Source organism: Bicyclus anynana, chromosome 2, assembly GCF_947172395.1.
Source record: "Bicyclus anynana chromosome 2, ilBicAnyn1.1, whole genome shotgun sequence".
In the NCBI taxonomy this organism is placed as follows: Eukaryota; Metazoa; Arthropoda; class Insecta; order Lepidoptera; family Nymphalidae; genus Bicyclus; species Bicyclus anynana.
Window position 1 is genome coordinate 4,366,101 of NC_069084.1, and position 24,355 is coordinate 4,390,455.

General features: G+C 36.4%; 1 protein-coding gene across 1 annotated transcript in view; it reads right to left on the minus strand.

Moving 5' to 3' along the window:
- LOC112044393 (uncharacterized) overlaps positions 1 to 24,355 on the minus strand; it is a 158,133-nt gene that overhangs the window by 81,084 nt on the left and 52,694 nt on the right. The window contains exon 2 of the mRNA XM_024080223.2: positions 20,478 to 20,762. Coding sequence (XP_023935991.2) covers positions 20,478 to 20,547 — 70 coding nt within the window. The 5' untranslated portion in view covers positions 20,548 to 20,762. The remainder of the gene's footprint in view (positions 1 to 20,477; positions 20,763 to 24,355) is intronic.

The following is a 24,355-nucleotide window of genomic DNA, read 5'->3' on the forward strand; positions in this document are numbered from 1 at the left end:
AATAAGGTCATGGAAAAGAAAACTTTGCTACGAACGCTAAGCATCCCTGTTTACCTTTCAGAAACGGGTAAGGGTAATATACATTCCGGGATAAATAAAAGTTTTTCCCTTCGGACGGAAAGTTTCGCGTATTCCACCACTCTCGTATGAGGTTTATATTTAGTTGCCAATAACAAAAGGTATCATAATAGTTATTTAGTATGTGTAACAGGGAAAACTGTTATATTTCTAATATAAGTTGTTGATAACTGCCTCGGTGGTCCATACAAACTTAGCCTATGTATATGCTAAGTTTGTATGGTAAGTTTGTATGGATGTTTGTATGGATGTTTGTATGGATATTTGTATGGATGTTTGTTACTCTTTAACGCTGCAACTACTGAACCCATTTGGCTGAATGTGACTTCTGTCTTTTAGGTTCTGATTTCATATACTATAATTGTAATAAGACTAATAAGACTATAATTATAGTCGAAAATTAATGGTGGTGGTGGCGTTTGGAACCACTGTGACTGTAATTTTAAAACGCCACTTCCACCAAACGCCACCATCACCACCATTGATTTAAATTAAATTAAGATATAACTTGACCTTTCAAAAGTGCTTGTAAACAAAGCCTAATTGAAATAATTGAATTTAGATTTTGATTATTAAAATGTCTCAAATGCGTCCTTATTTTTATCAAAATCAATACGAAGACTTCGGAAGTAACATCACTCGACGAAAGTAGCATCTTCCTACGTTCTGAACAATTCACCTGCTAGATATAATTTAATGGAATAAATCAGAATTCAATCACCATCCTTCCCGATCTAATCTAATAAAGAGCGTTCAAGATATCGCCTTCAAACGTCGAGCACAGTTCTTTGTGATGTACTTACCTCTTTCTCAAGTGGGGTTCAAACCTCATTATTTTTCGGAAGGATTTGCAACACAGCAGTTCCTTTGTTTGTGAGTGGACGAGATCTTTGCTTGGCGTAATTTTATTAAAGAGTGCGAGTGAATGATATTATGGCTTGTTTTGTGGATTTATTAGATGCAGATTAACAAAACGCTCTCACTAAAGTTTTCGTTAAAACTTAAATTGTTTTTCAGATAGCGGTGACAGTTGCCTTATGACGTTAATAATACGTACTATTATTGTGTTAATAATACACGTACTATTATCGTAATAAAGCTCCAGCCTTCCTTAAAAGAGTGTGTGTCTGGGTATGGCAGATCCTCAGTCCCAAAGTAGGTGCAAACCATACAGTATAGAGGGATCCTTACATCCATCGGTTCTTCGAACTATGTGCCCTGCTCATTTCGACTTTAGCTTCTCGACTCGCTGAGCTATATCAGTAATTCTGGTTCTTCTGCAGATCCCCTCATTTCTGATTCGATCACCCAGAGAAGCTTTATCGCCCGCTGAGTGAGTATAGAAACATAATAGGGATCGATTGTAGTCTGAACTCAGGTCAATGTATTAAACGAAGGATTTCCTTAGAGGTATGAAATATTACCTCAAAGTAAATGAATAACATAAAACAGAAAGGCTTTTATCGGTAAATTGAGATTGACAAATGACAGGGAGCGCAGAAAAGATTTATCGTGGAAATGTTGCAATAAAACGTTTTTCAAGTCAAGAAACACGCCCAAATAGATGGGTGCTATTGAGACATACGGTCATAAAGGATTATTACTATCAGCCTATTGTATGTGTTGTGCCTATAAATGTTCAACTACAGGCATTTCTTATAGGAAAGGGGATATTGAGCTTAGGCCCACCACGTTGCTCGAATGCGGGCTGGCGGGCTACGGGTTAAATTCTTGAACGACTACTAAGATTATGTTAATGACGATGACCAGGATCGATGACTATGATTATTTTAATGATAATGACCACGACTGACGACTATGATTATGTTAATGATAATAACCAGGGCCGACAACTATGATTATGTTAGTAATAATAACCAGGACTAACATGCTCTCTCAGAGAGTGTAACAGCACCAACTTCCCAACTCCGGTTTCCGAATTCTGAGCTATGAAAACTCAGTATTTTATAGCCCGACCCAGGGCTCTAAACCAGGACTTTATAATCCAAAACAACAAAATGTAACCACTGGACCATCGAGGCAGTTAATTCTTTACGCAGGTAGTACCGTGTATAAAGATATAGGAATATTATGTTGAAAAACTGGCATATTTTGGCTCATGTCACCGTACTTTTGAGTTTACCGCAAAACGCCGCACAATTTTCCAGTAGTGAAAATGTTGCGGTCACTTGACACTGTGAAGGTTTTTGTATTTTACAAATAATATTTAAATATTTTTAACTAACTTCTGGTCGCGACTTCGTCGGCTATTTGTATTATTTGATAAATCATAGTAAATGAAAAAAATATATACTACACTATAAACTGAAAAATCATACCTAAAATTATATCCCATCCAAGTAGATATGAAAACAGTGCCAAACAATATAGGTAGTCTTGTATTTTTTCTTAAAAAATAACATAATAAACATAGATTAAGATCCAATAAACTAGATTCATACAAAAAACAGAATAAACGAAATACAGAAATGAAAATCACAATTTTTTGATGTATGATAAAGTACTATTTTCTAATACGACTAGGTTTAAATACTCGACGTGTCCGTGTGTATAGGACTCGATCTTTTGATTGATTGATTTATTTAACGTATAGCTTGAAGACTCGATAATTTATAGTTTACGAACATTGGGGCTAAAAATGTGAGCGCTGTAACTTACACGGATACAATATAAATTATACATACGAACGTCTCTAGCTACGTCTGCATTGAACAATTACTTAATTGTATTGTAATTGTATAACAAAAAATTAACAGAGGTTATATTCACAATATTTGTCAGGACAACTTAATTAAGAAATCAAACTGTAACTAAAATAGGACCCTAGAATGGCAGAGAATGACCTTGAGTGGAGTCATGCACTTGTGAACGTTGTGTGTAGGGTAAAGGCGCCTTTGTCAATTCACTAACACTCCCCTTTTCCATTCAAGTCACTCTCCCGGCCTATCCCAAGTATACCCTTAAAGAATTACACAACAGGAAATGTGGACTGTTCGAACGCCACGAGTATACTGAAGCCACGACGGGGACGTCCTGGGCGACCCTCACGGGTCGCGGGGTAACGTTGGCGCTTTTCTGTGATTCTCAACGTCGCCTGCAACTACAGATGGGGCACTAGGTGGGACCACTTGGGTCCGCGGCATCGAGATGATGTGGTGTTCGTCACGTCGTGATCAAGCCAGCGAGAGTCACGGCGATCAGCGAGAGCGGCGGAGTAAGGGTCAAAGGGTCATGCTACAGGGCGCAGATCTCGGCAAGGCATTTCTGAATTAGCGAGACAGGGTCACGCTTCTCCTGAATAGCGCGCCAACCTGGTTAAGGGCACTGATGAGCGAGGCAATCCGGGGGTCCGATGATCCGCTGGCCGGCAGAGATGTCGACTACGACGCCACGCGTTTCACCTTCGTCCTCCTTTCGGAGGCGGCGATCACGGTGGGCTCGGAATATTGGGCAGGCGACGCTGGTGCGCGCTGGCTGGCAGTACTGAAGCCGACCGCACGACGAGCGCCTTATATCGCAAGTCGTTCCGCCAGCCGATCATTACACCTCTTTAATTCCCTACTCTTTACGGAAACAAGTCGCGCCACCTAGCAGCATAAGCCAAGACGAGATCGAGCGACGTCATATCCATCTCAGACTACTAAATACTACAAAAACTGAACTGTAAAAACTATATGAACGCACATACATACATACTATAATGAAATTAAAATAAAATTGTGCATGTGTGCGCTCAGTGGAGTATTTTAATTCGGATCACTTATTGCAGTGATTTTGTAGACACATCTATAGTATTCATAATTGCATACGAAGAAATACGATCGTAAAATATAGTCCAATTTTGATAAACGTATAAAAAAATATTTATAATTTTCCATCAAAGTTCGAACCTCCTCGACTATGTGTATCGAGGGCAATCTTTCTATTGATTGATGTACAGGCTTTAACGCCTTTGCCGTAGATTTATAATAAATAGAGGCTATAATTTATGACTTTTATGAAAAGGTAGGTACTTCGTTATAAATATAATATTTATATTGTATATGCTTAATATAATAAGCGGACGCTCGCGACTTCATTCTATATAATCTGTTATTTTAATCCGTGGACTATTCGGGGAAAAAAGTAGCCGTAGTTCAGTTCCGAAGGAGCTGCTGCTTTAGGAGATCTAAAATTTACATAGTCCAAAATCCACAGTCGCTTACTATACTATACTCCTACAGCTACCATAGTATGGTAACTTCGTTCGTAACACTGATGGTCCGCGCGGACCGGGGGACGTGTAGCGATGAATGAAAAACTCACGACTGATGCACCTAACTTCCCCGAACGCACGGTTTCACACCCGCGCAGTCTTTCCCCCGTCGCCCGCATATCATGGGAGTGTTATCAAAGAACTTGCCAGACTATACTACTACTACCAAGAAACTTGCATGACAGTCTCTAGTTATACTTATTATGAGAAGTTATGAGTTGATTTCTTTATTTTTTAGGCTTTGTATTGTAAGCCAACACGCAGTGAAAGCATCGGCGTTCTTTTTACGTGACAAGACTAATACTAAGCTAATGTTTTCTTTCAGGAATACTAAGCTAACATGGCTTTAGAGGGGTCACGTCTATCCGATATCGGAGTGGACTACCAACAAGGAAAATCGGTTTAGCGGCCAACTGCTATAAAAATGTCACTGAAATAATTTTTAAGCGACGATTTCTATGAGAAAATTGAGGAGGTATATATGTTAAATCAAACTTATTTATCACACAATTTTTTTTTTATTTCTTTACATAATACAATAAACTCTAAATAAATTGATTATTTAATTGATTTTAATCGTTATTTTAATAATATTGCAATACACAACCACATTAACTTGACAGGTGTTCTCAATTCAATTCTTCTTAATGGCTTTCATTTGTGCCAACTGGGCACGGTTTATCTCGCCAGTGTCGAGTAGATGGAGAAGGCACGAAGGAGATTGTTCAGTGAGAGCTGACAAGTTCAATTTTGAGGATCTACTAGATAGTTACTATTACATAATATTTTTGTTAGTTCCTAACCTATAACAACACAAATAACATATATTAATATTAACAAAATATTTAAAATAATTTACATAGTATAAACATATATTACAATTTAATCTTATTACATTCTACATATTTACATAAAAATCTACAATATGGACTAAACACAAACATTAACAAACATTTAACACTTAAAGGACGAGGGACTTTTGGGGGAAGAATGTCATAGAGGGGATGAAGAAGTCTGGGACAGTTAAAAAGGAGATGAGTAACAGTGCCTTCATCCAAACCACACTCACAGATAGAGTTATCCCTAATCCGGAGCTTGTTTAGATGCACAGGTGTACATGAGTGACCAAGACGCAAACGAGAAATAGTTGTAAGAACCCAACGTTCAGTCATTTTTTGAAAGAAAAACCAGGGACGTCTTGGTATATTTGGTTGGATAGATGAATAATGTTTGCCTTTCACCAATTTTGATTCATTCCAGAAGGACTCCCAAGATCTATCCAGATAAGTTTTAGCCAGGGCAGCCAAGTCTTGCGAAGAATTTTCAAAATACTCAAGGGAGCCAGTAATCACGGCAGCTTTTGCACATGAATCGGCAGTCTCATTTCCAGGGATTCCGGAGTGGCTTGGGATCCAAACAAGCAAGATGGATAGTCCTCTTTGATAACTTGACAGCAGAGCTTGCCTGATCTTTAAGATTATGTGAAACCTTGATTTGCTTTTGAATGGGTTTTCTTTAATGGACAATAAACAACTTAATGAGTCTGTAAAAATAACCGTCTGTTGAATGTTATGGGACTGTGCAAACAGGACTGCTTCCAATATAGCAGTGGCTTCTCCTGTGAACACAGAAGACTCGGGAGGACATTTGAATTTTAATATTATCTTATACCTGGGAACCCAACAGGCAGCACCAACACATCCATCTGTGGATAACTTTGATGCATCAGTATAAATATGTAGATGATTTGACCAATTTTGATTAATAATGGCTTGAAATTTAATGCTAGTATCTGGGGCTCCTTTAACTAGGCCTAGATCTGTGATGATAGGGGGGTTATATAACAGAGCTTTATATGGCGTGGAAAAAAGTGGGTTATATTGGAATTTTGATATAGGATGAGGGAGGCTATTAAATTTCATGAAGCTGTCTAGTAAATAGGAAGAGGAGTAACGACAGTGGGGAGTGCGGGACAATTGAATTAATTTGGGCCAAAGAGGATGTGATGATAACTGTAACACCTTGCTAACATACCGGTCACAAAGATATTGGCGACGGATAGATAAAGGAGGGTCAACACATTCTACCTGTAAGGCATTAGTGGGGGAAGATTTCATTGCTCCTAGAATAATTCTAAGGCATTTAAATTGAATTTTATTTAATTTTTCGCAACCTGCTTTGTTAAAAGGATCCATAACAAACAAACAGTAATCCATATAGCTTCTAACTAGGGCATTGTACAATAATTTAAGTGAATATGGGTGAGCACCCCACCAGACCCCGGCAACTGCTCTTAAAACATTAATGCCCTTTTCACATTTTTTAACCACATATTCACAATGAGCCAATCCGTTCAGTCGATTATCTAAATTAATGCCCAAGAATTTGACATTATCTTCAAGGTTGATTGGTTGACCCTCAATAAAAATTTGGAAGTCAGGGAGGGATCTTTTCCTGGTAAACCTCACTGCCTGACATTTGTCCACTGAGAGGGACAGACCATGGTCAGACAGCCACTGGTTTAGATAATATAAAGCAGAATTTAAGCGACAGGATACTTCTTCTATACTGCCTGAGCTGTGATAGAGGACTATATCATCAGCATATTGCAAAATGTTACAGAAACTATTTACAGACAGTTCAAGATCATGGGTATATATGCTATAGAGCAGAGGGCTGAGAACTGAGCCTTGAGGAAGACCTTTCCAGACTAGCCGGGGGGGAAGACAGGAAGACTGGTGTTTAACTAGAATGGATCTGCCAAATAACAGATTACATATGAGATGTACCATCCTCGGAGGAATACTCAGCTTGAGCAGTTTATGCCTGAGCACCGGAAGAAGGACATTGTCATATGCAGAAGCAATATCAAGGAAGACACCCACAAGGTACTCTCCTTTTGTAAAGGCTAACCGAATGTCTGTTGTCAATATGCTGAGGCTGTCTGTAGTACTCATACCCTTCCGAAATCCAAATTGCGAAGAGGGTAGAATATTTCTGCTTTCCACTATCCATTCCAATCTATTTTTAAGCAGGTGTTCCGTCACCTTAGCTAATGTAGATGACAAAGCTATGGGTCTGTAGGAATTTGAATTTAGTGGATCTTTACCAGGTTTGAGTAGGGGAATGACAATTTGGGATTTCCAGGAATCAGGGATAGAACCGGATTCAAAACAATTATTAATAAGACTAAGAAAATAGGATTTAGCTTTGTCATTTAGATTAGTTAGGAAAGAGTAAGGCACGCCATCTTCCCCTGGTGTTGTGTCTTTTAGACCACTGAGAGCCATTTGAAGCTCAGAGAGTGAAAAGGGGGCATCCATTTCATCAGAGGTTGGAGCTGGCGTAGAAGTCAGAAATAAATCCTCATTAGGAATAGAAGGTGGAGCCAGTTTGTTTGCAAAGTTGTTAAGCCAATCGGAGGGATTATTGGAGGTTCTGTCAACATGGTTGAGGGAACGGCGGAATCTTCTAATATTTGTCCATACAATAGAGGAAGGAGAGCGAGGGTTAAGGGATTCACAGAAACTCATCCAACCTAACTTTTTCTTTTTCGATACAACCCTTTTGGCTTTAGCATCAAGTTTTTGGTAGTCTAAAAAATTTTCTAGGGACATACAAGATGAGTATGTCTCCTCTGCATTAGTTCTTTCCCTAAATAAATCGCTGCATTCATCATCCCACCAGGGAGGTGAAAGCATGTGTTTTTTGGGAGGATGTTTTTTAGGGATATGTGAATCAGCCGAACATTTAAGACAATTTAGAAAAGATTCATAACAAATCATAGAATTTCCGTCAATCTCAAGACTTGGCAGGGAGTCAATCATGCAGTCAACCGATTGGGCGTATGCTGCCCAATTGGCTTTTTTAAGTTTATATTTCAAAAGAGGATCATAGTTGGGGATTGGAACGGATCTATTATTTAATGAGATGATAATAGGAAAATGGTCACTGCCATGGGTGGACGGCAGCACTCTCCAATTCATTTGGGAAGCCAGGTTCGAGGAGCAAAGGGTAAGGTCCACTGCTGATTTTGGATTCTGACCAGGGTATACTCGACGTGTAGGAGAACCATCGTTGAGGATGCACAGGTTAACATCGTCCAGTATATCTATCAGCATAGGAGCAAGCCCATCAGTGGCATGACACCCCCACATAGTGTGGTGAGTGTTGAAGTCACCCATGACTATGACCGGACTGGGAAGAGAAGATAGGATAGATTGAATTTCAGGAAAAACAGAAGAAGAAGGGTGAGGAATATACAGAGATACAAAAGAAATATCTAGACACCGAACAGCCACAGCATTAAACTGTTGGCTGTGGGGAGGGAGAGGGATTTGGGAATAAGGAAGGGAGTGCTTCATAAGGAAGGCACTACCAGCACAACCGTCATCTCTGTCGTCTCGCGAAGACAGTTGGCGTTTGCCGCCATATTAGCGGAAGTCATTGTTCAACTGCGTTCATTACATTCAGTCGCCATAATGGCGGAAGTCATTGTTCCACCATGCTCATTACATTCATTTAATAACAGTGGGTAAACATGAATGACATTGATATTGAAACTATTATTAACAATTGCTAGACAATAGCTAACATATATAATTCTGTTTTTATAATGTATGTAATTGTAACAGTAAAGTCCGGTTTTAAATGTAGATGAGCGAAACAATTAAAACATTTTTTGATTTCTCATTTATACTTTTATCATATGATTTTTTTTAAATTTGGGTAATTTTATTCTAAATTTTTTACGATATTACTAAAACAGATATACAACAGTAACACTAAATTGTATCACCCGATTTATAACCCAAATTTATGGGTAAATTGCCCATAAAATGTTCCAGTATGTGGCTTCAGATTACAACATGCTGACTTCAAGCCTTATAAAATATTGAACTTATCTTTCTTTCAAGAAGTTACTATTAAAGAAAATCTTAGCCCGGAGTTGGGAAATTCGTAGCAACGTTGTTATCCTTGTGCCATGAAGAGCACGATAAGCCATCGATTCCCGTCATTATAATTGACTACTGATAGACTAAATGCAGAGTTAAACATGCTTATTCCACTAATCCGTATTGGAGCAGCTTCATATCCCTTCTTCTATACATAGCCTAGTAGATATTGGAACGTGATAGCCTAGTGGGTACTTCTGCCTTAGATTTGGAGGGCGTAGTTTCAAATTTCAGGTATTCAAATAGGTAGGTGCATTTTAAGAAATTAAATATCACGTGTCTCAAACGGCAAAGGAAAATCATCGTGAGGAAACCTGCCTATCAGAGAATTTTCATAATTCTCTACGTGTGTAAAGTCTGCAAATCCGCATTTGGCCAGGCAGCGTGGTGGACTAACGCCAAAGCCCCCTCATTCTGAGATGAGACTCGTGCTCAACAGTGAGCCGAATATAGGTTGTTAATGATGATGATGATGATACATGACTGACGCTGGCTTTGTCATTAAATTAAGCTGAAAACGGAAAGAGAACCAATAATCGTCATCGTTATTAAAATTAAACATTAAAATTTTAATAAATCAGCAGGTAGAGCGTGAGATTAATAAAATCGTAAATTCATCGTTATCGAGGACAAGTTACGATCACGAATATAGTAATTAATATTAACAACGACGTAAAACAGTGGACGTAAGCCGATTACCTAAAGCATTATGAGTCCATTAGGGACCAGACACCAGATAAAGTAATATTAACAGGGAGATTGATATAGGGAGATATTGACATTATTCATACAGCAATGTCTACTAATTTTTATTATATTGTAGAAACAGTAATCTGAGACGGATGTGACGTCGCACGATCTCGTGTTGGCTCGTATCGACGCTATGTGGCGCCACTTTTTTTCCGTTTGGCGGGACGACTTGCGATATAAGGCACTCGTCGTACGGTCGGCTTCAGTATGCTCGTGGCGTTCGTGCCGTCCACATTTCTCGTTGTGTAATTCTTTATGGGTTACTTGGGATAGGCAGGCAGAGTGACTTGAGTGGAAAAGGGGAGTGTTAGTCGACTATCAAAGGATCCTTTAACCGTACACACAGCGTTCACAAATGCGTAACTCCAATCAAGGTCATTTTTCCATTCTAGGGTCTTATTTTGGTTACACTTTGATTTGTTAATTATGTTGTCCTGACAAATTTTGTAACTTTGTTCGACATTGGTTTTCTTATATTTTAAATCCACTTTTGAAGCTTCTGCGGATAGGTAGACTTCACATACTTAGACAATGCAGAAAATTCTCAGGTATGCAGGTTTCCCGACGACGTTTTTCCTTTACCGTTTGAGACAATTTAATTTCTTAAAATGCACATAACCGAAAGTAGGAGCTGCATGTCCTGGACCGAGAGCCCATATCCCCTGGTCTATTCCGGCTCTCATCACCTTATAATTTTCTTATAATATCCAATGTCAACCCGTTTGAACACAATAATGGCCGATGAAACTTAATTCTACATTAGGAACCGTTGAGTTATTTTAGGCCACCCCAAATACTGAATAATTACATAATAATCCGAGAGAGTTTAATTTTCATCAAAAAGTCTTTTAGGGATGGGAAAAGATAACAAAGGTTAACACAAAAATTCATGCAGAGACAATATCGACCCTCAGTGAAGGCATGAATAATACATAAACGGGTCTTTAGTCGCATAGGCGCCGACTATTGAGTTTTTTCATTGTAATTTAGATATGACGGCCATAATAATATATATTTTTTTATTCTTTACAAGTTAGCCCTTGACAACAGTCTCACCTAATTTGAGGTTTATAAGTAATGATGCAATCTAAGATGAAAGCGAACTAACTTGTTAGAAGGAGGATGAAAATCCACAACCCCTTTCGGTTTCTACACGACATCGTACCGGAACGCTAAATCTATCGTTAAAATTTATATTATTGTAGTGTATATTTATGTTATAGGGTTACAGAGGTTTTATATTAAGCTAGCGATCCGCCCCGGCGTCGCAAGGGTTCTATGTAGATACTAATATTATAATTAGTATAGTTTATACAAAATATTTTAATGGCATAACCTGTGCCCGTGTCCGCTACCAACCGGGATGAAACGTATGGCCCGGCAGCCGCTATTGTCTCCGCTTTTAAATCTCTGTACTACAATATGTATGTATATATGTATCTACAACTTGCATTTGAATCTCTGTGTCTGTTGAACAGATTTTTCTACCTAAAATTAAAAATCCATTTGATGCGATGCGTCCGAAATGTACGATGCAGATCAGTGGACGCCTTTGCTCCTTAATTTTCGAATGCTTAAGGTAATGTCACACATGCTTTGAAATAGCATGCTAAAAACGTGCTATTAAGTATGCTCCATACAAGCATGCTTATCATCAGTTTACATTTGCTAGCAATAACAATTTTTAAGTATGCTCCTGAATAAGCATGCTCAAAGCAAGCATTTCAATAACACATGCTAATTTGTATCTATCGCTCTCTGTCTATAGTATCGTGTTAGACAGAGAGAGATGAAGGTGAAGAGAATACAGAATAGCAATGCTGATCGACTAGCATACTCAATAAGAAAACCTGTTCAGACGCGCTAAAAGCACGCCCCCTTCCACCCGCGCAGCAAGTAGCATGCTCGTGCGATTTATGCGTGCATGCATAAATCGCATGACTGTTGATTTTTGAGCAAGCTCGAAATAAGCATGCTCATTATTAGCAATGTTGCGATACACATGCTAATAAGTAGTAACTGCTCAATAGTAGCATGCTTTCGTGCTTGAAGCTTTACATTTACGTACGTAACGTTATGTAGCCCAAACTTAAAAAAATGGAAGACTACAAAAATATAATAATGAAATTTATATCGGTTAAACGAGTAATAGAACGTTTACATTCATCAACGTATCTTTAATTTGCGAATGTAAATGTTCGTCCCCCGGAAAGCATAATATTATCTTAACCCAATTACCCCAAATAAGAGGTCGTTCGTGACAAAAATATTCTAACAACTAAAAATTCATTTTGCCCTCTGCAAATTTTTTACAAGCAAAATTTGTTCTTTTTTGGCTGTATTATAGATGTAAGGCTTTTTATATTCACTTCGCTAAAGTGAATACAAAAAGCCTTACATCTAAAATATTTCTTAAGGGTTGAGGAGTAGCGAAGATACATTTATAATCTATATTAATATTATAAAGCTGAAGAGTGAGAGTTGTTTGTTTGTTTGATTGAACGAGCTAATCGCAGGAACTATTGGTCCGATTTGGGAAATTCTTTCAGTGTTAAATAGCCCAATTATTGAGAAAGGCTATAGGCTATATATTATCCCCGTATTCCTACGACGACGGTAACCAGGCGAGCGTCAGCTACTTTAAATATACTTTTCAAAAACATGCTTTTTAGATTGTGTAAAAAATATGGATTTGATTACGTGGATAGGTTTATATTTATAAAACCATGCAGCCGAAAATAGAACCTCCCCCTTTTTGTAAAAACTATAAAATTTTATATTTCTGAAGAAATTTGCAATTTTTGCTTTTTAGCATTGCATTTTTTGGGTAAAAAGAGGTAACTTTATTCATAATTCAGTTTGAATAAAATTACCTATTTTTTTAAAAAAATTGTAAAACCAATTTGTAAAAATGGAGGAGGAACATGTAATATTTGTTTTATAAGATAATACGTAGGTAAGGATAAAAAATATTCTAAAAAGTAAAACGGAATTTCACGCGAACGGAGTCACAGACGTTTGTTAGTTATCAATATGCCTACAAAGTTACAAAAACTAATTTTATTTAATACAGAGGTAAAATTTTAAAATATGAAGATAATATTGACTAGTTTTTATTATTGTTTAGCCATAGTTACTAAACCCATTCATAAAATGCTCTTTTGTATTTATTTACACAAGAAAAGCTAACTTGCTCGTATATTTATGCCACGTCAAACATCTAAAATTCATGAATGTAAATTTCATGTCCCAAGAAAACAATCTAATACTAAGCAATTGCCTCATATAAAAGATTGTTTGTAAAAAAATGCTCCAAAAACTACAAATGGAACTTGGAAACTTTAAAAGAGCCAAATGGTCGGTAGGTACTTTCTTGCTTAATAATATTAAGCCTTAAACAGTCCATAAAATTTGTCCTGGGCTTATTTTGTGCGCAAGGCCGTGTGTAGTCAACAAGAAAAGGCAAATTAATGGCCAAGTTTTGTCTTTTTATATCTACATTTTTGTACACAATACAGTGTAATTAATTACAAAACTAATTACATGAATTACAACTTTTAAAATATAATATTAATTTTTTGGGATAATGGAAAAAAAACAAATTTTTGCATTCCATGGAGTCCGCGCGGTGACGGTGACTTGTGACCACGTCATGAGGGAGGGTCATGGTATTCCTTTACTCCTCTTCTCCGCTCGTGTTGCTTTCCCTGGCTATTATAGTAGTATAGCTACCTTTGAAAATATCCTACTTACTCCGTTCTTAAAATCCTTTGGTAAGATAAGCTTTAGATCCAATTCTAATATAGCAGCTGCAGTTCTAATTCATAATTCATAATTCTTTTTTTAATTTTTTTTCTTTAATTAATAAATGTTGGCATACAATTTGCTACAAAATAGCATGCAAATTTTAAAAATAATCTCATAACTAAATTACATTGATCATTCTAGAGAGGCTAATGTCTGCAAGTTACAGAGAGATTTTGCTGGTTATCCTCTGGCATCCAGTTAACCGCAGAGTCATTTTTAGTTACATAGTTAATTTGTGACCTATGAAATATTTGTCTCCCACGGTATTAATATGCTATTCTTAGTATTTTGATTTCTTCGAGTTTATTTATCACCCTAAAATTGTAAGTTCAGATAGGCAGCACCCATTAATAATCCAGAAAATGCGAGTATAAGGACGAAGCTAAAAATAAGATACGGAAGTTTTAGAAAACAGAGTCGCTTATCCGACGAAATGTAAGCATAGTTGGGCAAATAAAATAATGTATTAGCCAATTTTCCTGCTACGTGAAATATTGGATAAGGAAATGAAATCATTGGATGTGGGAACATAAAGTTAGTTACAAAAACACCACATTCAACATTATTATCCATTATTTTGTTGGTAAAAGTTTCACAATAACCCTTTTCGCTTTTTTGCGGGACGTAAAAGTAGGTTCGACTTCGTCGTCAAAATTACGTAACATTACGTATGTACCTAAGTTATTTACTTTGTAACCTATTAGAGTTAGAACATAATATTATGGATTAAATAAATGCCAAGGCAAAGGAGAGGCCGTATTTGGGTTCCTGCAGATGCTACGAAAATATACGGTCTTAATTTACTTATGTTACCGTTTTTAACCGACTTCAAAAAAAAGGAGGAGGTTCTCAATTCAACGCGTATGTTTTTTTGTTTTTTTTTATTTTAGTTACCGCATAACTTCGTCATTTCTTAACCAATTTTAAAAATTTTAGAATCCATGCTAGGACACACTAAAAACAGAAAAATGAATTTTTTAACAAAAAATTTGTACTGACTTCAAAATTACAAAAATAAACTAAAAAGCGAATAATAACATCATGGGCTACCTTCTGATCACTTTGAAGGCGGCACAGCTCTTCTAATATTTTTTTTTCTTAATTCTCTACGTGTGTGAAGTCTGTCAATCCGCATTGAGCAGGCGTGGTGGACTATTAGGCTAACCCCTCTTATTCTTAGAGGAGACTGTTGCTCAACAGTGAGCCGAATATGGGTTGTTCATGATGATGATGATGATGAAGGAGCAAGGCCTATTTGCTGGTGGGCCGTTAAATAGGCACACCTCAAAAGTCAAAAAGTCAGAAGTCAAAATTCATTTGTTTCAATTAGGCTTAGTTTACAAGCACTATTGAAAGGTCAAGATTATGTCATAATTTAATTTAATCTAATGGTGGTGATAATAGTCGAAAACTTAAAACTAAAGTTACGAGAGTTCCAAACGCGCCTTGGTCCGAGAAGAGCCAACAACAAACTCAGCCAAGGTTAAAAAAAAGAAAAGAAAATCCTGTTTATTACATAGAAGTACACACTAGTAAATTGTTTATTCTCCGAGTCATTATCTAAATGCTTGACTCGCGTAAATACAACAGAAAAAGTGTTTACGAAAAATTTATATTCCCTTGACAAGCGATTTTTTTGCAATTCCTAAACATTTCGCTTGGCGGAATCACGTTATTCCATTAGATGATTTTTATTAATAAGGAAATAACATGAAAAAGCTACTTTATATTCCTATCAAGTTTTCCTGTTATTGATCAAATATAATAAAAAATATTATGCTTTGCGTTGGCTGCTGGAATAAATAATATCACGTTTTATAACACTAAAGTCCTTGTTTCTAAACTAAATGGTCGGCCTCTGTGGCGCAGTGGTAGGCCCAGTGGACTTACAAGACGGAGGTCCTAGGATCGATCCCCAGCTGGACCGATTGAGGTTTTCTTAATTAGTCCAAGTCTGGCTCGTGGAAGGCTTTGGCCGTGGCTAGTTATCACCCTACCGGCAAAGACCTACCGCCAAGCGATTTAGCGTTTCGTTACGACGTCGTGTAGAACCTGAAAGGGGTGTAGATTTCCTCCTCCTCCTAACAAATTAGCTCGATTTCATCTTAGATTGCATCATCATTTACCATCAGGTGAGATTGTAGTCAAGGGCTAACGTGTAAAGAATAAAAATTAAAATATATATATATCAAAGTGTCTTCTTATTTAGGTATATTTACGATTATAAAAAATAAAAATCTATCCATATTTCTCTTGCTCAGTGAATTTCGCAGATAGTTGGAAAATTTTTGGATATTTCACGATTAGTACTTTAATTTAGAAGTTTGTTACTTAAGGTACAAATGTTGGACGGATCTGAAAGAAATTTGGCCAAAAGATAGATTATAGTATTAATATAGCAGAAAGGCTACGTTTATCCTGATATTTCCAAAAGACTGACCCGGGTGATTCTATAAATGCCTATTACCAAGTTTAGATCTAGAAAGATTACATTGAGAGGCAAAATATCTTACCAGTTTACAGATTTACCGGAGTGAGCCAGGTTTGACGTATGGCATAGAATATCAATATATTTATATATAACTGAATGAAGTTTATCTATTGTTTTTCTACTACTACGTTTCGTTTAAAATCTGTAACAAAGACACTGCTCAGAAATATTCCAATCGGCATGTTATTATGACGTCACAGTGCGGCGCGCAATGTAGGTCTTTACGTCAAAACTTTAGATTTGACGTAAAGACTTTAATATTAATCTATTATAAATGTCGCAAAGGATATAAAAATCATATCATTACATATCATAAAATATCATAGGATTTTAAAAACACGAATATCCTCACTCCTGAATAAATATTTTCGTGAAATAAATCTAACATCTTCATTCGTATTGTATTGTTGACCAAATCTGTAATTGCCAGACTGTCGTCGTTTATATTATAAAAAAGAAAGATTTGATTGTTCGTTTGTTTGCATTGAATAGGTTCCTAAACTACTAAACCGGATTTTAAAATTATTTCACAGTTAGGACGCTACTCTATCCCCGAGTGCTATAGGCTGTATTTTATCCCCGTATTCCTACGGAAATGGGGGTAACACGGGTGAAAGCTGCTAGTAAAAGCTAAAAGTATGTCAGTCTCAAATTATCGAAATGCTCAAACACCCAAGTTATAAAGTGTAGAAAATTATTTTTAAAGTTTACTTTACACAACATGAGAAGTAATAACTCTAGCTACTTCGCTTATCAGGGAACCTTCGTAAAACACTAAGGATCTCTAAAAAAGGCTTGACAACAAGCTAGTGATATCTATACGATTTCTTTTTTATATACTATGTGCAACGTAATTATGTGTAGCTATACATATATATTTATATAAATTTTCTTTTAATTTATTAAGTAGTACGTAATGTAATGTAGTAGTAGTACCTAAGTAATATTTAAATTTTGATTAATTGTATTTTAATTTTATAAACTGTGTTTTTTTTTCCTTTCTTTTTTAATAATGTTTTAACTAATTATACGTGTTAATATAGTTAAAGCTTTGAATACGGAGCTTATGGGGAGCATATAGCAATATGCTGAGCTGGGACTTTTTTCTAGGTTATGCCTCATATCGCAGGATATTTATTATTTTTAGATAATTGTGATGTGTGGCATAATGTATATAAATAAACATATTTTCTTTCGACAAGTACAATATATAATAAAATAGAGTATACCTACATAACGGTTCGTAAAAATTTTCAAATACATTTGTCTCTAAAAGCAGTTCAAGGTAAACATAAATAAAAGCGGGGGTAAAGTATAAACAGGGTCGCGGTTAAGAATTCCTCCATACGGTAATGAGATGTGACATCTTGCGGCGGCCGAACAATGTAGCTCCGAGCGCTTCGGCTGAACATTTTGGTGGGATTATTTTGGGGAGCTTTGAATTTTTGGACCTTAATGCTTGGTTATGCACGCTTTGCTGTTTATAAATTGGAATAGGGTAACTTGGATGTTGTGTTTATTATTTTGGGAGATTAATAATAACAAAATACTGGTCTACTTATTAGGAAAGTTTATTTAGATTGATTTCTTATTATGTTATTTATTAAATACAAAAACCATTACACAAAGAAGCCTAACAAGCGATCAGTCTCACATAATCAGTAATGAAGGATGCAACTTCTTTACAAAGAAAACAAAAAAAAATCTATTTGCAAAACGCATCACTTAAAAAAGTCAAAATCGATAATGTTGAAACTTTTCTTTGATGCATATAATGCACATAATTGGACGTACCAGTACTACTTAAACCAGTACTCTTTCAGTACAGAAAATCAGCGCTGTATGTTCTTTGTTTATGGGGAGCATACAGCAATATGCTGAGCTGGGACCTTTTTCTAGGTTATGCCACATATCGCAGGGTATTATTCTTAAATAATTGTGATGTGTGGCATAATGTAGTAATAAATATATTTTCTTTCTTTCTTTCTTTCTTACTTAATCAAGTAAATAGTTGTAAAATGTCTATAATTGCAAGTCATAATAATGAGATTTCATAGAGCGAGCAATCCCTCAGAACCTCCCTGATATTGTACAGGGCAACCTAGCAACCTAAAACAATGCACCACCCTTCAGATCAAAACCAGCAATGCTATCCAATGCTTGCAGAAAGTCATCATCATCATTATCAACCCATATTCGGCTCACTGCTGAGCTCGAGTTCCACTACGCTGGCCCAATGCGGATTAGCAGACTTCACACACGCAGAGAATTGAGAAAATTCTCTGGTATGCAGGTTTCCTCACGATGTTTTCCTTCACCGTTTGAGACACGTGATATTTAATTTCTTAAAATGCACACAACTGAAAAGTTGGAGGTGCATGCCCCGGACTGGATTCGAACACACGCCCTCCGTTATCGGAGGCAGAGGTTAACTGCCACTGGGCTATCACGGCAGAAAGTAATCACCTAGAATATACTTCCCCGGTTAAGAGTTTTAAAAGCCCAACCAACATAAACCGTTTGGAACCATTTCCAAGCCTCGTTCGTAAAGTCAGAAGAGCCTTGTATGTCACTTTTAGCACGCAAAGCACCTATGACGCGTACGGCGTAGCTTAATCGCCCCACTTCCTCTCGCTTTGAATGCTAAGCTTGCGTTAGGAGCAGAGAAATTATGTGTGCAGTACCTACTGATATTACCTACTACCTACCTACATCCTTTGTATATGTCGCCGAGTGAGTTATTTGAACGTCTACTACTGTAAACGTAGAACTGTAGTTGTAAGTTAAATGGTCGTTCCAATAATGACCTATAGTGTTACTTTGTGTATCTTGCCATCCTTGACACATCAAGCTTAAAACCTGCCCAGATCCCCAAGACTGTGATGGACCTGCCAATGCATAGCTTTAAGCAATTAAAAAACATTTACTTAGTCGAGGGTACTACAACATTGATGAGTTCCTTAATGATAAAGATGCTTGGAGGCCGTTGGATCAGCTTCCATCTTCACACAGGAAGCAAAACTATAAGAAATGTAAACAGTAATTGTTATCAATTGTAAATTATAATACTGTATGACTTTTTCAAAAGAGCAACTGTTGAGTTTCTTGCCGGTAACTTCTCAGCAGAACCTGCCTTCCGAACCGGTGGTAAAATCTTTACAAATAGTTAACTGACGTGTCAAAAGTGCTTGTAAACTGAGTCTACTTGAAATAAATGAATTTTGATTTTTTTATCCGTTATTGGAAGTAGTATTTAGTATGCTCCGCCGATATCAGAAGTGGAATATGGTCGATGCCCCGACATATACTTACACTAGGTACGTATGAAGAGACTGCAATAATATTAAAACGAACTAGATAACTTTAGTATTCCTTAACTTTAACCTTCCATAAATAAAATCTTGTTTTATTGCATCTCTCGTCTCTTTCGAAGTATAACAATATTTTACTAATTTAAGAACAGTGTTTAAAATTAAATGTTTAAAAAAAAAATAAGAAACGTACCGGGGTGGCCAGTACGTTTCTTAATTTTCGAAAGTTCTCCTCGATTAATTTCTCCAGAATTCCATAATCGGATCCTGGTTTCCTTGTCATGGTACCACCTTCGAAACATCTCCTTTCTAACAAAAAAATAATTATCAGAATCAGTTCACGTCGAAGTTGTGCGCGAAAGCGCCACAGTATAGGCAATTTCATTCAAGTATTTCAGTTATTTTCATTTTTACACAAAATTACTGAACGGATTTTTATAAAAATTAATCTGGAAGTATCTTTTTCAAACAACACAAAGAAAATTTTTAAAATTGGTTAATAAATGTTGAAGTAATGTGGTAACAAACATGCAAAAAAAACATACGCGTTTTTTGAAGTCGGTTAAAAAACACAATTTCTGAGATACAAAAATGCTTACGACAGGTACATCTTGAAAATAGATCACTGGTTGGCACCAACTTCAAAGTGATCAATGTTTTGAACTCGGTTGTATTTTCTTTTTATTAAAATACTTATCTCTCTTATTATATGTTTTTAAAATATTATTTTGTTTATTCTTTTATCTTTTACAATATAAGAGGCTACCTATTCTAAGATATATCTTTTAAGATAGTCATAATGTACTCACCAATAAATTGCAGGCTGAAGCAAGTCAAGCAGACCACCAGAGCTTGGACCAGCACTGTCATTTTGATCATTTTGTCCTATGATTCACTATACTTTATACACATTTTTATTTTTAACTAGCACTCACTCTTGTTTCTTTCCATATCAAATAACAATTAATTATATTAATTAAATTTAATAAATTATTTGAATTGTTAAATAGTTAATTCATATTTCATTTTATAAAATCTATGGGATATTTGCTTCTGTCGTATGAGTTGTATTTCGAAGTAAATCTGGGGTTTATCTGAAACAAATAATCATAGATTAGCAAATAGTTTCAATATATTTACATTTAAGGTTATTAATAGACTGTAGATAATTGTATCTATATATCTATATATCTATATATGTAGATAATTGTATCGAATTTTCAAAATACTTATTTTGACACTTAGATATCCAACTACTTGTAACCTTTACTATCATGTAACATAAACATGCGACGAATACGCTCTAATTACACGCTTATATTATATACTCAGTTGCACAATTGTCCGCCCACTTTAATATACTCGCGTCATATTAAAGTGGGCGGATAATTGTGCCTCTTATCCCTGTTAATAAATTAGCAATGCATTTATGCTGTCCTAATGTTTAGTTTCTCCAACTTTTCAGTTGTGTGCATTTTAAGAAGTTAAATATCACGTGTCTCAATCGTTGAAGGGAAACATCGTGAGGAAACCTGCATACCAGAGAATTATCTTCATCCTCTGCGTGTGTGAAGTCTGCCAATCCGCATTGGGCCAGCGTGGTGGACTATTGGCCTAACCCCTCTCATTCTGAGAGGAGACTCGAGCTCAGCAGTGAGCCGAATATGGGTTGATGACGACGAATGTTTAGTTTCAAATTACTACGTCCTAAGCTTTTCCGAAAGTATAACTTTACAACATTAACTTTGACGGCCTCCGTGGCGCAGTGGTGTGCGCGGTAAATTTACAAGTTGAAGGTCATGGGTTCGATCTCTGGCTGGGCCGTTTGAGGTTTTATTAATCAATCCTGGTCTAGCTGGTGGGAGGCTTCAGCCGTGGCTATTTACCACCAGTGGCAAAGAAGTACCGCCAAGCGATTTAGCGTTCCGGTACGATGTAGTGTAGAAACCGAAAGGGATGGGGATTTTCATCCTATTCCTAACAAGTTAGCCCGCTTCCATCTTAGATTGCATCATCACTTACCATCAAGTGAGACTGTAGTCAAGGACTAACTTGTAGAGAAAAAAAAATCGATAATGTCTATGGTATTGAGTATTTTGTAGAAATAAAAAACCTTATTATGATCCAGACGAGTTAGCCCTGAGAGAGAGAGGGCGCCTCTGTTCCAACTGTTTACAAATAACTCCGCTAGCTAATCAAAGCAAAAATAGTTTAACTACGTAAAACTCTGTAAAAGTTTGTGAAAAGTGAAGTTAATAGGCTAATTCCAACTATAAGATAAATATACTTTATTTGCACACCACAAAGACAAAAACAAGTGAAATAAAAAACAAATTAGGAAGAGATCAGCATACAAAAGGCGGCCTTATCGCTAAGTAGCGATTTCTTCCAGGCAACCTTCGGTTTAGGAAAACTTAAGGACATCAGCAGGTGGCGTAAAACAAAAATAACCATAGTATTAGTAATACACATACATACAAATAATTTACATCCTAATACATAAACAATATTACACAAATACCTACAATATTGAATAAAATACATATCAAAATATACTAATAAATACCTTATATTGAAAAGAAATAATATATACAGATCGACTTTACTGCACCAGATAATGAGACTTTACGGCATTTTTAAAAACTATATATTGTGGGCAAAGACAAATACCGAAGAAACAACTCGAAAATAGTGAAACAAACAACGGTCACTGCACGGGAGATTACTCGACGAATTTTACCAATTTGAAGAAAGATCCGGCGAAAATATATATTAAAGTGACTAAAGTGAAGTTCTTGGCGAATAACAAATTGGTGTTAAAGTGTGACAAGCGAAATTGTGAAATTTGAATGAAAATACAATATTAAATATCAAATTCGCAAGTCATACCCACAGTACAGCGCCATCTAGTCACACATCCAAGAACTACTTGATAGAAGACAAATTCGACCACTTTAGTTCGTCACTCCACGTTTCTCCGCTATACCGCGAGAGGTCACTTGCAGGTGTAAACAAACCTTTGAGCTCACCCAAGCTTCATAGAAATGGACGAACTAAATCAACTGTTCAGAGAAATGAAAACTGAATTTAGCTATAAATTAGGTTCGATTGAAGCACGCATTACATCTTCAGAAGAAATTATAACTTCCCAGATCACTGCCCATATGAATCAAAAATTTGAAGGTCTTAATAAAGATTTGGAATACTTACAATCCGAGCTTGAAAACCAGGAGAAAAGAATAAGTGCCATAGAAAAACATAACATGCAGAGAAATTTAGTGTTTTTTGGAGTAGAGCAAAACGATAAAAGAGAGACTTACTTCCAGCTTCAAGACAAAATATTAGACATAATAAATAACCAAATGAAAATAAAGACAGAACGCTTCGAAATACAATCCGTCAAAAGATTTGGAAATATAGAGAAAAAACCTAGACCAATCTCTGTTTGCCTAACAACGCTGGGTAAAAAAATACAGTTATTAAAAAATAAGAAATTTTTAGTAGGTTTAAACATTCGTGTTCAGGAAGAATTCCCCAAAAAAGTTCTTGACGTAAGGAGAGACTTAAAAATCAAACAAAAAATGGAAATTGAAAAGGGAAACATAGCCTACATAAAATATGACAAACTTATTATTAAAGATAAAAAAGAACTCACCCATAACAAGAGAGTGTTGTCAGAATCTCCAGAACACATATCCCCTAACGAAAATAACTACACACAAAAGAAAAAATCGCACAAAAAATATAGAGCAAACTCCAACTCTATAACTTCATACATGGTGCGACCCGAAATGGCATGAAATTTAGATGGCCCCCTCCAGAATACCAAAACAATACCAAAAACTCAAGAATACTATAACAAAACTACGCTCCCAAGCCGATTGGTCATCGTGGGAGGCGCAGACCAAAACCCTCCAGAACAACAAAATATCAATATCAATATTGACACCGAACAAAGCTCAAAAATGAAACATAACAATCTCTACCTTGCTACTTACAACGTACGCAGTCTATCTTCACACGAACGCCTACTAGAGCTCGATACAGCATTAAAAAGAATTAAATTTGACGTTATTGGTCTATCCGAAACTAAGCGCCTCGGGAACTCAATTGAGGAATACAGGAATTTCATACTGTTCTACATAGGACAAACACCCGGGCTTCATGGTGTCGGCTTTATAGTAAAAAAATACCTTAAAGAAAACATATTGAATTTTAACGGATTGTCTGAACGAGTAGCTATCCTGAATCTCTCATTTGACAAATTAAAACTATCCATTATTCAAGTTTATGCACCAACGGAGGCAGCGCCTGATGAAGACATCAAAGAATTTTACAAAACTTTAAATACGGCACTCTCGATGTCCAACCGAAATGTTATAGTCATGGGCGACTTTAACGCAAAAATAGGCCAAGCAAAGTCGGGAGAAAATTCGATAATTAAATACGGATACGATACCAGGAACGGCAGAGGAGAAATGTTGATAGAGTTCGCATTTGAAAACAACTTGCCCATCTTGAACACTTTCTTCAAGAAAAAAGACAAGCGCAGATGGACCTGGAGATCACCGGATGGCTCTACAAAAAACGAAATAGATTTTATACTATCAAATCTCAAAGGCAATGTCACTAACATCGAGGTGATCGACTTACCGCTCTCGTCAGATCACAGACAGGTTAGAGCAAC